The following is a 16,152-nucleotide window of genomic DNA, read 5'->3' on the forward strand; positions in this document are numbered from 1 at the left end:
GGTTCCAGGAGAAAAGGGGAAGCTTCTAGCAGCTTCTAACAGAAGCCACCCCTGTAGTCCCCCCGCTACCAAAACCCAGCCACAGAAACCCACAGCATCCAGTGACAGGACAATGAACAATGGGCACAAACTGAAAAACAGAACATGTCATTTGGTTGGAACGCACCTCTGGCTATTGTCTAGTCCAACCCTCCCAGCTCAAAGCAGTATCAGTTAGAGTAAGTTGTCCAAGACCATGTACAGTTGGGTTTTGAATTTCTCTAAAAATGGAGACTTCACAAACTTCCTGGGCAAGCTCTTTTCAGTGTTCAACCACCTCTAAAGTAAAAAAAGTATTTTCTTATGTTTAAGTGGAATTTCCTGAGTTTAAATTTGTGCCCATTGTCTTTTGTCCTTTCACTGGATACTACTGAAAATAGTGTGGATCTGCTTTATTTATTCCATCCCAAGAGTATATAAAGAATATATATATATATATAAAAGAAAAACAAACAAAAGCATACATTAAGCTGCATTGCATTTTCTAAACACTGCATTTCCAAACTGACTTCTTCCATGGTTATGAAGCATGCTTAGCATATATTTGAGAAGTTTGGTATATATCGGTGTCTCAGTTTAATGAGACACAAGTGTTTTGCTGAGGATGAGTTATGAGGAAAACCCAAGCTCCTCCCTCTAAGCAATTGTAAATCCAAAATTAAGGGGTTCCAATTGAGAAAAAATGTGGAAAAAGGAAAAATAACAGCCCTTTATTAAAAGATATATGTGTATTGGCAGAACAATGAAAGAGCACAAATAAAACAACAATCCTGTACCCCAAAATAATCCCCTTCAAAACAAACAAACAAACAAGTAAACAGTTCAGTTTGCAATTCTAACCACAGTCAGCAGGGGGTGCTGTTGGATTACTGGTGGTCACCACGTGGGGGGGCCCCCTGGGTGTGCTGGAGAAGCCGAAAGTGGAGGTCTTCCCTCCCCCTTACTGGGAAAAGGGAGACAAGAGAGAAAGAAAAAAAAAAAGTCCTTCCCAATGGGAACTCACTCTGTCCTGCTGGCTGAGTTGTGTGGTGTGGCTTCCTCTCTCCTTTGATGTGCACAAGAACTGTTGAGGTTGGAAGGGACCTCTGGAGGTCATCTTGTCCAGCTCCCCTGCTCAGGAAGGACCACCTAGACCAGTTTACCAGGACTGTGTCCAGATGGCTTTTAAATATTTCCAAGGAGGGAGACTCTACCATCTCCCTGGGAAACTTGTTCCAGTGTTCAATCACTGGATGTTTCCTGATGTTCAGAGGAAATCTCTTGTGTTTCAACTTATGCCCACAGCCTCTTTTGCTTTCACTTGGCACCAATGAAAAAAGCTTTGCTCTATCTTCTTTGTATCTTCCCTTCAGGGATTCATATATATGAGTAAGATCCCCCCTGAGGCTTCTCTTCTCCAGGGTAAAGAGTCCCAACTCTCTCAGCCTTTTCTCATAGGAGAGATGCTCCAGTTCCTTGATCATCTTGGTGGCCCTTTGCTGGATTCTCTCTAGTATGTCCATGTCTCTCTTGTACTGGGGAGCCCAGAACTGGACACAGTACACCAGGTGTGGCCTCACCAGTGCTGAGTACAGGGGAAGGATCATGTCTCCACCTATTGGCAATGCTTTGCCTAATGCAGTCAAGGGTACCATTGACCTTCTTTGCAGCAAGGGCACACTGCTGGTTCATGTTCAACTTGCTGTCCACAAGGACCTCCACGTCCTTTTCTGGAAGCAGCACAACCCTCTGTAATATTAGCCACTCTTCCCAGTTTTGGTGCTGTCTGCAAAGTTGCTGAGGGTGCACTCTGCCTGATCATACAGATCACTAATGAAAATACTGAACTGAACTGGACCCAGTATTGACCCATGGGGTACACTTTTTGCCGCTGATCACCACCCTCTAGGTCCAGCCATTGTGGTGGGTTGACCTTGGCTGACTGCCAGTTGCCCACCAAGATACTCAGTAGAAGGGAGAAAAATATGACAAAATGCTCATGAGTCAAGATAAGGATAGGGAGATCACTCAACAATTACCATCAGGCAAAACAGATGCGACTTGGGGAAATTATTTCAATTTATTGTCAATCAGATTTGGATAATGAGAAATAAAAACAAATCTAAAAAAACTTTTTATTTTATCAGCTTCTCCCCTCATCTACCTGGCCAGCCATTTCATTTTAGAAGTTTATTAATTTGGTCAAGCATGAATTTCCTTTGGTGAATCCATGCTGACTACTCCCAATCACCACCTTCTTCATGCGCTTGTAAATGGTTCCTAGGTTTAGCTGCTCCATCACCTTCTCATGATCAAGCTGAGGCTGACTGGCCTGTAAAAACTGTTGAAAGTGTTTGACTCCTATAATGCCACCTGTAATAATTCCAGAATTAAGACTTTTCACCAAGATTTTTTACATGAAGTACATTAGAGCAAATGGTAGGATAATCTGGATTTCTAGCACCTAGATTTTTTTTCTGTGTGAAAGTTCTTTTTAAACCCTAGAAACTCAAAGGACTGTTACTTTTATGCATTCAAGGCAATTTGGATTCTACTCCAAGAGCTGAAAAGTTTTTGAAATATTAAATTTTGTAGGAACTAGTGGAACTATGTGAACATACTGATTTTAATTTAAAAATAGAAATTTATCTTCTACCAGGTGTTTTTAATGATAAAGTATAATGAGAATAAAGTTAAAAGTTTTTACAAAATGAGGTTTGAGGATTGCAAATAGATCTATCAAGTGATGAGAACTTTATCCATAAGAGTTCAATGTTACTGTGATACTAGAGAATAAACTTTAGTCTTCTAAAGTTGATTACAATTGTGCTATTTATTTCTGCAGGCCTGGGATTTTATCCTGAGCTTTTAAAATAACCAAACTTTATGTAAAAGTCCCATAGATTAAGATGATGACAGAAGATTTTGTTTCCAAGCAGTAGCATTCCTAAAGTTATCATACTCTATGTTAATCAGGCCAAGAGGCATCTTTTGGAGAAGTATACATCTTATATATCACATGTTCTATGTTATTGTATAGTTAAATATATGTCTAGAATGACCAGAACCTTGGATGCTTGCTTCTTATGGAAGTTTTCTCATAAACTAAAATCTAAATAGTTATATAGGGCATTCCTATTATCTGTTTAATAAGATCAAAATGAGAACATGTTCACATCTGACCCAACTGCTTCTTAAGAGGAGCATTTTCAGAGTGGAATTTGTTGATGTTTCTAAAGTTAATATAAAACCTTACCATCTGCAATTTCAGACTTGAGCAACAGTTCACATGCATTGCTTTCTGCACCGAGGTTTCTCTAGTTTTCTTCTGGCACAAAAGATATTTCAGAAGACCAAAGGTTCCAAGTTCTTACCACTAAGAAATGTAGCAGAATTTTCAGTTGTGTTGAAGATTGCAGGCAGAGTCTTCAGCCTGTCAGTATGATAGTTTTAACATCTGGCCATCCAAACCAGGACTCCTATTTGTATCTTTGTCCTTTTTATCCTTTATAAAAGCTTTTGTGACTTGACTGATGAAGAGTTTAGAATAGAATAGAATAGAATAGAACTATTTCAGTTGTAAGAGACCTACAACAATCATCTAGTCCAACTACCTGACCACTTCAGGGCTGACCAAAAGTTAAAGCATATTATTAAGGGCATTCTTCAAATACCTCAAATGCTGACAGGTTTGGGACATCAACCACCTCTGTAGGAAGCCTGTTCCAGTGTTTGACCACCCCCTCAGTAAAGAAATGCTTCCTAATATCAAGTCTGAACTTCCCCTGCTTCAGCTACTTAGTTATTTAAATTCCTTTGTCTTCAAACAGGTGCATGGCCCTTCTTTAGATGATTAAACCTTATTTTTGAGCTACTTGATTCCTGAGAAGACAAGTCCTTTGGAAAAGGAAATAGTGTAAATGAGTTTTAGATGTTAGTGGTATAGTTTTAAAACTAAATTCCACAATAAATTGATATTTGTGCTGCTATATCGACTTTATGAATTTTATAATGCATTGCCAGTGTTCTGTGTTTCCTTGCTACAATTATTCTGATGTTAATTTTTTTCTTTTGTGTGAACTAGCAAAACTGTATATTGAGACTGGGAAATCAGGCAGAACAGAGTGTGACATTGCACTTACAAAAAAATTGAACATAAAAAATAATTTTGTATTTGATAATTTTGTAGGTACAAGCCTGTGCAGAAAGTGGATGGAGTTGCAGATGGTTTCACAGGAAGTGGTCAACAGACAGGTACATCTGCTGAACAAACTATAATTGCCCAAAGTCAACATCATCAACAGTTTTTAGGTATGAAAAAAATGTGTTATACTGTCGTCTCACTGTTAATAGAACAAAAAGATACTCATAGGAGCTATATGTTCTGTATTGCAAGACTTCTGCAATATTTAATATGCATCATGCAAATATAAAAGGAAAAAATGTGTAAATTCTACTTGCATGGTAGATTTAAAATATATTGCAATGCAATTGCGATGAAGACTCCCAGGCAAACTGCTCTGGCAGATGCGCTCTGGAATCAAGGATCATGCAGAGGGACTGTGGGAAGAGTTCCTGAAGCAGCAAGATCTTGAAATTAGCACCAAGAGGTGCCTCAGCCTCCCTCCTCCCAGCAGGAAGTGCTGAAGCTCTGACTCAGAGGCAGCGCTGACTCAGTGTGGGTGGGATCAGGAGTGACACGTCCATTCCCCACCCCTACAAAAGCATCTCTGAGGGAGAACAGGGAGCAGAGCAGGTAAACAGGGCGTGGCACTTCCTGGCAGTTCACAAAGGGAGGATGCAGTCGGCCTCCAGATCAAGAGGTTAGCTCAGTTGGTGGTCATTACCCTCTCAGAAGGATAGCTATCATATCTGCTCAGTGGGGAACTATGTCCTCTGCACTTGCCAGAAAGGATGTGGTGACACAAACAAAGCTGCCAGGAAAACATGCAGCCATCTAGGTCTTGGGCTACAGGGAGTGCCAGAGCCTGGCACTGGTATTGGATGGCAGTAGAGACAACAGCTATGTGAGGTGGGATGAAGTGGATGACCTGTTCAAGGGAGGAGGTACAAAGGTTAAGAAGTATAAGGAAGTCTCAGGAGGAGGTTGACTGGTGGAGCCACTCTTTACCATCCCTTAGGCAAATACACCAGCCAGCCACATCACAAGAAGCAAAGGATCCTCTACTGTCTCATCACCAGGTAGAAGGAGGGGACCTAAGAGATGGGGGAGCAATGGAAACAGGTGTCTACTTGAGGCAGCAGGTGAATCCCCTCCTGGCTTACCTCAGATTCCCAGGTGCCCTTCTACAATAAGTATGAGGCTCTAGAACTTGAAGAACAGGCACAGAATTGTCAAGGTTGGAAGGAACAAGATCATCTAGTCCAACCATCAGCTCAGCACCACCATAATCACCCCTAAACCATATCCTCAAATGCTACATACAGATGCCTCTTGAACACAAATATAATATGGACACACTACAATATGGACAAAGGTCCATACAGGTTGGAGGAGTTGCCTAGGGTAAGTCTACCCCCTGCATCACAACTGCCTCAGTCAAGAAAAAAAGAGTAGTTGTCATTGGTGACCCATTTGGGAGGAACAGGGGCCTGCCTGATATGCTGACCAGACCCAACCCATAAAGAAGTGTGCTACCTCCCTGGGGCCCGAGTAAGAGACATTACCAAGAAACTCTGTAACCTGTTATGGCCCTCTGATTATTATCCATTACTGTTTTTTCAGGTAGGCAACAATAAAGTTCAAACAAGAAGCCTGAGGACAATCAAGAGGGACCTCAGGGCTTTAGGATGACTGGTTGAAGGATATGGAGCATGAACAGTGTTGTCCTCTATTTTTCCAGTTGCAGGGAGCAATGGATGTAGAAAAAAGAAAATCATACAGATGAATACCTGGCTCCGAGCCTGGTGTCACTGTCAGAATTTTGGATTTTTTGATTGTGGGTTGGTTTACATGGCACCAAACCTACTGGCAACAGTTGGTGTACACCTGTCACAAAGGGGGAAAAGTATCCTTGTACAGGAGTTAGCAAGGCTCACTGAGAGACCTTTAAACTAGATTTGAAGGGAATAAAATCAGGAACACTGGAGATAAGCCTGGGTATGGTATGTCAGTGTTTGAGGGGTGGTGTGCTAGAGAGGTCCTTCAGTCTGTTCAGTGGAGGTATGTGATGGAGATACATGCAGTAGCAAGGATGCATGGGTTATTGATGTGCTAGAAACCATGGAAGCAGCTGAGAATGGTCAAGCAGATATTAGAGCTTCTCCCCTTGGAAAGGCAGTGGATCGATAACACAACTGAAGTGTATTACATCAATGCATGCAGCATAAGCAACAAACAGGAGAAGCTGGAAGCCATGGTGCAGTAGGAAAACAATGACATAGTTGCCATCACAGAGACATGGTGGGTCAAGTCACACAACTGATGCAGATGGTCTTTAACGTCCCTTCCAACTCAAACTATTCTATGATTCCATAACCTGATGTCCTTCTATGACAAGGCAACCTGCCTAGTGGATGAAGGAAAGGCTATGGTTATTGTTTACCTAAGCCTCAGTAAAACTATCGCAGTTTTGGTTCGGGGAAAGGACCGGACCAGCGACGGGGGTTCTTGCCTAGCCTGCAGATGTTAAGGAGGCAGTAGCAAGTGCTGACAGGTATAGTTCACTACCGTGCGGAGCCCCAGGAAAGAGACACACACACAAGATGCGAACACCTGCACAGCCAAAGGCGGCTCCAATTTATTTAACAAAATGGAAGGTTTTTATACCCTCTGGGGTTGAATATTCTAGAAAAGGGGAGTAACTTGGGCGGAGCATGCAAATCCGCTCACAATGATAGGACAACAGGTGATGCATAAACATTAGGGGATGGAAACTAGGGAGGAGAAAACCAGGGATAACGGGATTGGTCAGTACCGCACGGTATGCTGGTCAATGGGAAGCTGTACCCAAGCCTGTCAGGCTTTTCAGTCCATGAGGGAGAGAGAGAAAATGGAGGGAAAACAACCTACAAATAGGTTTTATGTTTCACTAAACCACCGCAAACAGTCTCTCAAACACATTGGGGTTCATTTTCCATTTTCACAAGTCGGTTTTCCATTCTTCAAAGGTAACCTCATTTTTCTGGGTTTCTTTCCACTCCTTAAATGCTTTTTCCATATCCTTATAGTCATCCTTACCTCCAACATCTCCTCCTTTCTTGTTTTTTAAATAAACTGGGAAAACATGCTTGGTAATGATTCCTTTTAAGTATGAAGAGAGAGAGGTTAATGATGCAGAAAGACAAACTAAAAGTATTTGCTTTAGCCAATTGGGAAGTGAGGGTAATTGCAATCCATCAAAAATGTCTATAGAATAAAAGTTTGCAGGTACATGGGCAGCTTTAATCAACTTTTTCAACCCAGAAAAGCTATAAAAGGCGTAGTAATTAGATGGTGGGGGATTAGAAAAATTAAAGCAACAGAAATTTTCAATATCTTGACAACCAAGGCTTTGGGTCAACAGAAAAAGATCAATAGCAGCTCAGTAGTTCAGGGACAGGCCAGTAAACACTGAGGTACTCTCTAATAAATTGCTAATAGTAGTGCTAATGGAATGTGCCTCTTTTGTAATCCAACATCTTAAACGCTCCAACACATTGAGAGCCGTTACGGTCTCTATATTCTGGGGGATTAAAATTTGGGGATTACAATTGGATGAATTTCGTACTCCCTCAGTTGCCATAAGAAGTGGACACACTAAAGAAATAAGTTTAGCTGAATTGAATAATGTTAATACCTCCATTGTACACGGACCTCCCGAAGGGTAAGACGGAATTCCAGGCCAAGTCCGGTCTCCGCAAAGCAAAAACTCCCCTTTTGGGAGATTCCAAGGTGTTTTATAGTTTTCTGTTTTCAAAGTCAGGGACTCATTACACCATAGAGATGCATTTTTATAAATAGAAGAGTATGGAGTAACCTGCTGATCCTCTACAGAGCTACGGGGGTGTTTTGTGAACACAAAACATGTACTGGCTCTTACAGTTCCAAGATAATCTATCTCTGGGGGCTCCAAGCCTCCGCCCGAATGGAATCTCAAGAATTGTAAGACATAGTGTTTTATAGGTAGGCCAATCACATATGCTTTAAGAGGATTATCGATATCTGAAGTAGGTAAACATAAAAAGTTAGTATTCAAGCTTTGAGCTAGCTTCACCCATGTATTTCCTTGTTTTTGTGAGTCCCTTGGCAGCAGATTTCCTAGCGGTTGTCCACAGGTGGGGGGGATGATGATGATGAGGATGAGGATGGTCCATTGAATATTTTCGCTCTTCTCGCTGGTACCCATATTGTTCCCATATCTGTGGAGATGCAAGCATGTCCTTTTCCCCACGTAACTAAGGGAAAAGGACCTTTCCATTGATTAGTGAGTAAGTCTTTGTATATGATTTGGGCTTTGTTATCAGTTATTATATTTGTTCCTCTAAAATGTCTCTGTATTGGGGTTGTATCCCCATCTTGGTGATTTAAGAAATTTAAAACATATAAAGCTTTAACTGATCTCTCTTGGGGAGTAAGATTTTTTGTTCCTCTTTCTTGTTTTTTCAGCATGTTTTTCAATGTTTGGTGAGCACGTTCCACTATTCCCTGTCCCGTGGGGTTATGAGGGATGCCTGTGGTGTGTTTGATGCCCCATTGTTGAAGGAAAATTTGGGTGCCTGAGGACACGTATGCAGGTCCATTATCGGTTTTGATTTGGTGTGGTACTCCCATGTGTGCAAATGCAGTTAATAGATGTCTCTTAACATCTTGACTTTTTTCTCCAGAATGCGGGGTGGCAACTAAAAATTTGGAAAAGGTATCAATTGAAACATGTACATATTTTAATTTACCGAATTGTGGGATATGGGTTACATCTGTCTGCCAAATTTGTAAGGGCTCCAGACGTCTGGGATTTACTCCAGCAGGTTGGAGAGGGGTTATTTTTTGGCAATCAGGGCAGACCCTGATTATTTCTTTAGCCTGATTTTGGGTGATTTGGTATTCTTTTTGGAGAACTTTAGCATTCTTGTGGAAAAAATCATGGGAGGTACGTGCCTGCACCAATGAGTTTGGGACAACAGACATACCCGCCAGAAGATCGGCTTGGCGATTTCCCTCGGTCACAGGACCTGGAAGAGTGGAATGAGAGCGGATATGAGTTATATAAAAAGCATGCTCACGTTGGCCAATTAGGAAAAGTAGTGATTTAAATAGCAGAAATAGTTGTTTGTTTGCAATATGTTTCAAGTAAGAGTGTTCTGCTCTCTTTACTATGCCTACGACATATGCTGAGTAGCTGACAATGTTTATGTCCTGTTTGGAGAAAAGAGTGAAGGCTAGAACAATTGCAGACAGTTCTACTATTTGGGATGATCCTTCGGTCACATGACAATCATACTCCCATTGATTTCCATTTTTCCAGGTGACAATGACTTTTCCAGATTGGCCAGAGCCGTCCGTAAAGACTGTAATGGCTTTTGCAATGGGAGTTGATGATTGCACAAATTTGAGGTCAATTGGAATGTACCAAAGTTTTTGCAGTATTTTTTGTCCCGGGGCAGAGAATTTTATTTGCCCCCTGAAATTTTCTATAGCCAATTGAAAATCAAATGACACTGTCAGCAATTGCTCTAAGTGATTTGAAGTCAGAGGGAGGTAGATGGTGCAAGGGTCCTCCCCTGACATTTCCCAACATCTTACTCTGGCTTTATAACAGACTTTAGAGATTAGTTCTGGAATCGTCATAAGGGTTTTCCCAAATTGGTGTGGAAGAAAAACCCATTCCCAGATGTTGAAGTTTTCTGCACAGGTAGTAATCTACCCTAGAACACCAAAGGGCTGTCTGGGGCCTAACAGAATGATGACAACAGGTGGGATATCAGTAATTTTTCTGTTAGTCTGCACGGTGGAGATTTTTTAGGGCATCCAATGCTTCAGGGGTAAGTGTTTGGGGAGATTTAAGGTCAGGGTCTCCGTTTACTAATTCAAATAAGGGGTGTAGATCATCAGTAGTTATCCCTAATTGAGGACGAATCCAATTTATGTTACCTAATAGTTTTTGCAGGTCATTTAATGTCTGTATGTCTGAAGTTATGGTGATTTTTTGTGGTGTGATTGAAGTCATGGAGATTTTCCATCCTAGGTAATGCCAGGGGGAAGCCCATTGAATTTTTTCAGGGGAGATATGGAGGTGGAAAGTTTTTAATGTGTCAATTGTGGAAACCAATGTTTGTTTTACCTCTGATTTTGCTTCTGCACAGATTAATATGTCATCCATATAGTGGTATATAATTGGTTTTGGATTTTGGAGTCGAATTGGGTTTAGAATTTTTGAAACATAAAGTTGACACAAGGTAGGTGAATTTTTCATACCTTGTGGGAGAACTTTTCCACACATACCTCTTGTTGGGTTCCCTTGCATTCCTGGAAGGGATGGTGAATGCAAATTTATCAACGTCACCAGGGTGTAACAGAATCTGAAAAAAGCAATCTTTGATATCAATTATTGCTATAGACCAATTTTCAGGAAGCATGGATAGAGTAGGCATCCCAAATTGTAATGAGCCCATAGGCTCCAAGGCATCATTGATTTTTCTTAGGTCATGTAATAACCTCCATTTACCTGATGACTTTTTAATGACAAACACTGGGGAGTTCCAGGGACTGACTGATGGGGTAATGTGACCTAATTGTAACTGCTCTTTTACTAACAACTCTAATTGGTGCAACTTTTCTTCCAGAAGGGGCCGCTGGTCCACCCAAATAGGTTTTTGAGTAAGCCAATTAAGTTTGGGTAGCAGTTGCTCTCCAGTGGCTGATGTTATAAATTTGCTTCTCTTTTTGTACCCCATTGAGTCATCACGTCCCTGCCCCAGAGTGTCATGGGCAATGGGAGGGTGAGTGGTTTACATGACGCATGCCGGTTATCATCATCTGTAAATATCACAACCAATTTGCTTTTTTGTGGTTTACAGGAACCCCCCACCCCAGAAACACTGAGGGAGGTTCCCTCGACAGACCAGGACTTAGGCCAATCTTTGGTGGCAATGATTGTGATATCAGCACCTGTTTCCAAAAGTCCAGTGATGGTGGTGCTTCCAGCTGGAGACGTGGCGGTGACTGTCATCAGTGGCTGGTTGTCAGAGAGTGTTCTGGTCCAGTTTACAGAGGCAGTTGTTCTGGTGCCTTCTTGCTGTTCTTGTATTTGCTGAAACAGCTGGGATACTGAAAGCAGAACACCTATAGGTTCTTTGTTAGATATAGTCACTGGTGGAAAAGGAACATGTATAGAAATGGTAAATTTGTCCGAGTTATTGTTGGTAAAAAGTTCTACCTGAGTGATGATACCTTTTTGTGATGCTTCATCTGAAGGTTGAATTAGGTACCATTGGTCTTTTTGTAGGGGGTGCGATGGATGCACTGTCACTGTACATTCTTCCTCGGTGAGGATGATATTGGGAGAGGAGGAATAAAATGAAATGTGTGGTGATGTGTTTAATGTATGTTGGCAAGATTTGGTTCAGATTGGGCTCTGTTCAGATGACATTGGCATTCCGTTGAGGTATTTTATTTCCTCGCGCCCCTCATGGCGCTCAGGGTGGAGTTTCCCTGATTTATGTCAGTTTTTCTTTGTGTGGGTGGTGTGCTGAAGGTGACTTTTTTCCTATATTGCTTTTTTGGAGATTTTGGTGGGAGAGGGTCACCATTGATGTCACTAGTGGACCTGCAATCTGAAGTCCAGTGTTTCCCCTTCCCACATCTTTGGCAGTTAAATCGGGGGAATGTTTTGGGTGTATCTTGTCTATTTTCAGGACACTTGCATTCAATATGTCCTGACTGTTCACAACTGAAGCATTGTCCCTTGGTTGCACACATCATAAGCCTTATTTTTTCTATTGTTGATCCTACAATTTCTAGCAATGTAGGATTTTTTAAGGGTCTTAAAAGTTTTTGACATTCCTCGTTAGCTTTTTCAATTACTAATGATTTGAATAAAACATCTTGGGAGGCTTCATCTGAAATTTGTTTTATTATAGTCTCTTTTAACCAAGTTGCAAAATCTAGAAAAGGTTCTTTTGGTCCTTGAAAAATTAAGGCATATGATGGTGTGGTGGTTGTGATTTTTACCACCTTTTTTATGGTTTTGAATGCTAAGTCGCCAGTTTTGTGGAGTAAAGTAGGGTGTGTGGTTGCCTGCTTTGTATTACTGGAGTATGCCCCTTCTCCATACAATCTGTCTATGGCTTGTTCGTGTGTCATTCCTCGTATGTCTCCTCCCTCCTTAATATATTTTTTAATAAGGACTTTCCACTCAGTCTCGAAGGCTGAGTATTGAATTGTTGGTAACCAAGCCCTGGCCACTAAACGAATATCATTTGGTATTAAATCATAGGCCTGGAAGAAGGAGTCGAGGAGGCCTATGGTGTACAGAGAATTTAGGCCATATTCAGCAACTGTTTTTTTGATGTCTTTTAAGACTGGATATGAGAAAGGTCTCCATTCAGCAGGCCTCCCTTCCTCTTTGAGAATCAGGAAGGCTTGGAGCATTTCAACATCTCCAGCTAAGGCCGCTTGATCATGAAAAGATTTCCAAGCCTTTTCGTGTGCCTCAATGGCTTGATGTGTTATGTCCACCCAGGGACCAGGTGTAATAGGCTCCTGGATAGTTGTGGTGGCTGTAAATGTGTGGATATCATCAGCATCTCCTGCAGAAGAGGCAAGGTCAGATGCTGAGGTACTAATGCTTTTTGTGGTAGTGTGTTTCTGTTTAGATGTAGTGGATTGTATAGACTGTGCTGTATTAGTAAATTGTATTTTATTAGCTTTGCTATAAAGGAGTTTGTGGATTTGATAGTATTTGGTTTTGCTGATTTTATGATTGTGGTGAGAGGTGGTGGTGTGGTAACCTCTCCATCATCCTCGTCTGAAGTATCAGATCGAGGTTCTGTAGATGTTGTTTGAGTACTTGATGATGTAAATGTGTCACAGGTTTGTTGTTGTTGTTGTGGAAGCAGTTGAAGCTCAGGGGCAGTGTATGTGAGACAGTGTGTTGTAAGTGCCGGGATTTAAAGGAAAATTGTCGGAAAGCCACAGGTAGGATAAGATCTTGTGCCTCAGTCGTAGGCATAGATCTGTGTGGCATCTCCGGTGGCTGTGAGTGATGGAAGGAATGAGGCTCTGTGTTGAAGTTCCTAGGTGACAGCGGCAGACAGACCTTAGGCTCTCCGGCATTGGCGCCGCCATGTTGTGGGGTGTAGGCGTGGCCTGAACCAGAGGTAAAGGCTTGGGTGACACCCATGAAATTATGGGTAGGTGGTAAGTGTGGGGCGGTGCTATAATGTAAGAGGGGAGTGACTAAGGTGACATCATGAGGGGTGGAGAGTAGTGATGATGTAATGTTGGGGGGAGTGTCCTTCGGTGGGTCCACCCCCAACCCTTGAGACACGTTTCCACCCTCGGCCCCTCCCCCTTGGTGCTCCCACAAAACGAGGTGTTTCCTGACGCCATTTTGATCGCCGCTCAGCATGCCATGTCCCAGTCCCCCAGCGCCATCTTGTCTCGCCGCCCCGATGATATTGAGTCCCTCCATGTTAGTAGTAGGGGATGATGACGCAGGAGAAAATTTTTCAGTCACCATTTTGAAACTGTTTTAAAGCTGGATTTACGGTGGAGCTATGTTCAGCCACCTTTTGGCGATTTTGTAAAAGCATGAAGATAAGCCTCCAGGCTATTAGGTTTTTCGCAGCTAGGTTGTCCCCTTTTTTCTCTGCTTTCCACAATTGCAAGCTGAGCTTGTCCCAGAGTGCAACAGTTAAATCTTCTGGGATTTCTAGTTGGTGAGAATTTATCCATGTCGCTAAAGCTTTCAGGGACACTTTGTCGTATTTATGACTCTGAAGTTCAATGACAGCTCGGATTCTTTTATAGACGGGTCGCTCCGGTTTACGGAGGGTTGAGCCCATGGCTGATGTCGATATTAAAATGGGCAAGTTTTTGGAGATGGGTTAGGAGGGGGGGGAAATGCCCCAACAACTCACCTCTCCCGAAGATCGCCTGCTTCTCCAGTGAGGGGGACGCAAAGTCCAGTCTCTGCCAGGGAAACTGCTGGGCTGCAGGGTATCACACACCCCTGCAGCTGAATGCTGCTGGAGAGCTGCCACAGAAGTTAAAGAAAAAAATCTGCAGACTAGCCCCGCAGGTTGAGTGCAATTTGTTGCAGTTTTGGTTCGGGGAAAGGACCGGACCAACGACGGGGGTTCTTGCCTAGCCTGCTGATGTTAAGGCGGCAGTAGCAAGCACTGACAGGTATAGTTCACTACCGTGCGGAGCCCCAGGAAAGAGACACACACGCAAGATGCGAACACCTGCACAGCCAAAGGCGGCTCCAATTTATTTAACAAAATGGAAGGTTTTTATACCCTCTGGGGTTGAATATTCTAGAAAAGGGGAGTAACTTGGGCGGAGCATGCAAATCCGCTCACAATGATAGGACAACAGTTGATGCATAAACATTAGGGAATGGAAACTAGGGAGGAGAAAACCAGGGATAACGGGATTGGTCAGTACCGCACGGTATGCTGACCAATGGGAAGCTGTATCCAAATCTGTCAGGTTTTTCAGTCCATGAGGGAGAGAGAGAAAATGGAGGGAAAATAACCTACAAATAGGTTTTATGTTTCACTAAACCACCGCAAACAGTCTCTCAAGCACATTGAGGTTCATTTACCATTTTCACAAGTCGGTTTTTCCATTCTTCAAAGGTAGCCTCATTTTTCTGGGTTTCTTTCCACTCCTTAAATGTTTTTTTCCATATCCTTATAGTCATCCTGACCTCCAACATAAAACCTTTCCCACTGTGTCCCACAGCATTCTCTTGGAGGAACTGGATGCTCATGACTTGCATGGGTACACTGTTCACTGGGTAAAAAATTGGCTGGATGACCAAGCCCAAAGAGTGGACATGAATAGAAGTATATCCAGTTGGCAGGTGGTCACAAGTGGTGTTCCCCAGGGCTCAGTCTTGGGGCCAGTCCTGTTTAATGTCTTTATTGATGATCTGGATGAGAGGATCAAGTGCACCTCTATAAGTTTGCAGATGACACCTAGTTGGACTGGAGTGTTGATCTGCTGGAGGGTAGGAAGGCTCTACAGAGGAATATGGACAGATTGGATTGATGAGCCAAGGCCAATGGTATGAGGTTTAACAAGGTCACAACAACCGCCTGCGGCGCTACAGGCTTGGGGAAGAGTGGTTGGAAAGCTGCCCGTCAGGAAAGGACCTGGGGGTGCTGAACATGAGCCAGCAGTGTTCTCAGGTGGTGTGATAGTTCAGACCTGGCTCTCTGCCAAATGCCCAAACTCACAGTAGCACCCCCTTCCCCCTCCCTTCTTCCCTTAGGGCAAAGGAAAAAAAAACTTTAAAAAATTAAAGAACCCGAAATCAAGCTAGTTATATAAAAATATATATATTTTCATATATTACAGTTATATACAGTTAAGATGCTATGTACACAGCAAAAGGGAATCCAAACACCCCTCGAAGAGAAAGGGGAAAAAAGGGACAAAAGGGGACAAAAAGGGACACCGAACAGATATACGCAATCAAACTCAAGAACTATACTAATAACTAGCAAAACAGATCTCACCATGTCCCTTAGAAAAGCAGGATTGGCAGACACGGCCAGCACTCCCCGAACCTTCACGTGACAGCCTCAGCCTTAGATAAGTGAGAGCAACGCAAGGACCTACTGTTCCCGAACCTCGCCAGAAGAGAGCGAGATCTCTAATCTTCAACTTATATATGCTATGGTTTACGTAAAAATCGTATGGAATACTGGGTACATGACCCCTTCCTTGGTTACAAGATGGTTACCAGGAAGACCTAGACCAAAACCATCACAGGTGACCAAGAAGGCCAATGGTACCCTGGTTTTTATATTTGCTAATGTAAAAATGCACTTTGGCCACAACAACCCCCTGCAACGCTACAGACTGGACACAGAGTGGCTGGAGAGCAGCCGGGCAGAAAGGGATCTGGGAGTTTGGATTGACAGGAAGCTCAACATGAGCCAGCAGTGTGTCCAGGTGGCCAA

At 42.6% G+C, this 16,152-nt stretch overlaps 1 protein-coding gene across 2 annotated transcripts in view; it reads left to right on the forward strand.

The window, feature by feature from the left end:
• Positions 1–16,152, forward strand: part of LOC114063151 (transcription factor RFX3-like) — a 149,905-nt gene that overhangs the window by 101,752 nt on the left and 32,001 nt on the right. For both annotated transcript variants that reach the window (XM_027895232.1, XM_027895231.1), the window contains exon 7: positions 4,208–4,329. In XM_027895232.1, the coding sequence (XP_027751033.1) occupies positions 4,208–4,329 (122 nt within the window). The remainder of the gene's footprint in view (positions 1–4,207; positions 4,330–16,152) is intronic.

The sequence above is a fragment of the Empidonax traillii genome, unplaced genomic scaffold (assembly GCF_003031625.1).
Source record: "Empidonax traillii isolate 1590-97213 ecotype Southwest subspecies unplaced genomic scaffold, ASM303162v1 scaffold452:size499809, whole genome shotgun sequence".
NCBI classification, from domain to species: domain Eukaryota; kingdom Metazoa; phylum Chordata; class Aves; order Passeriformes; family Tyrannidae; genus Empidonax; species Empidonax traillii.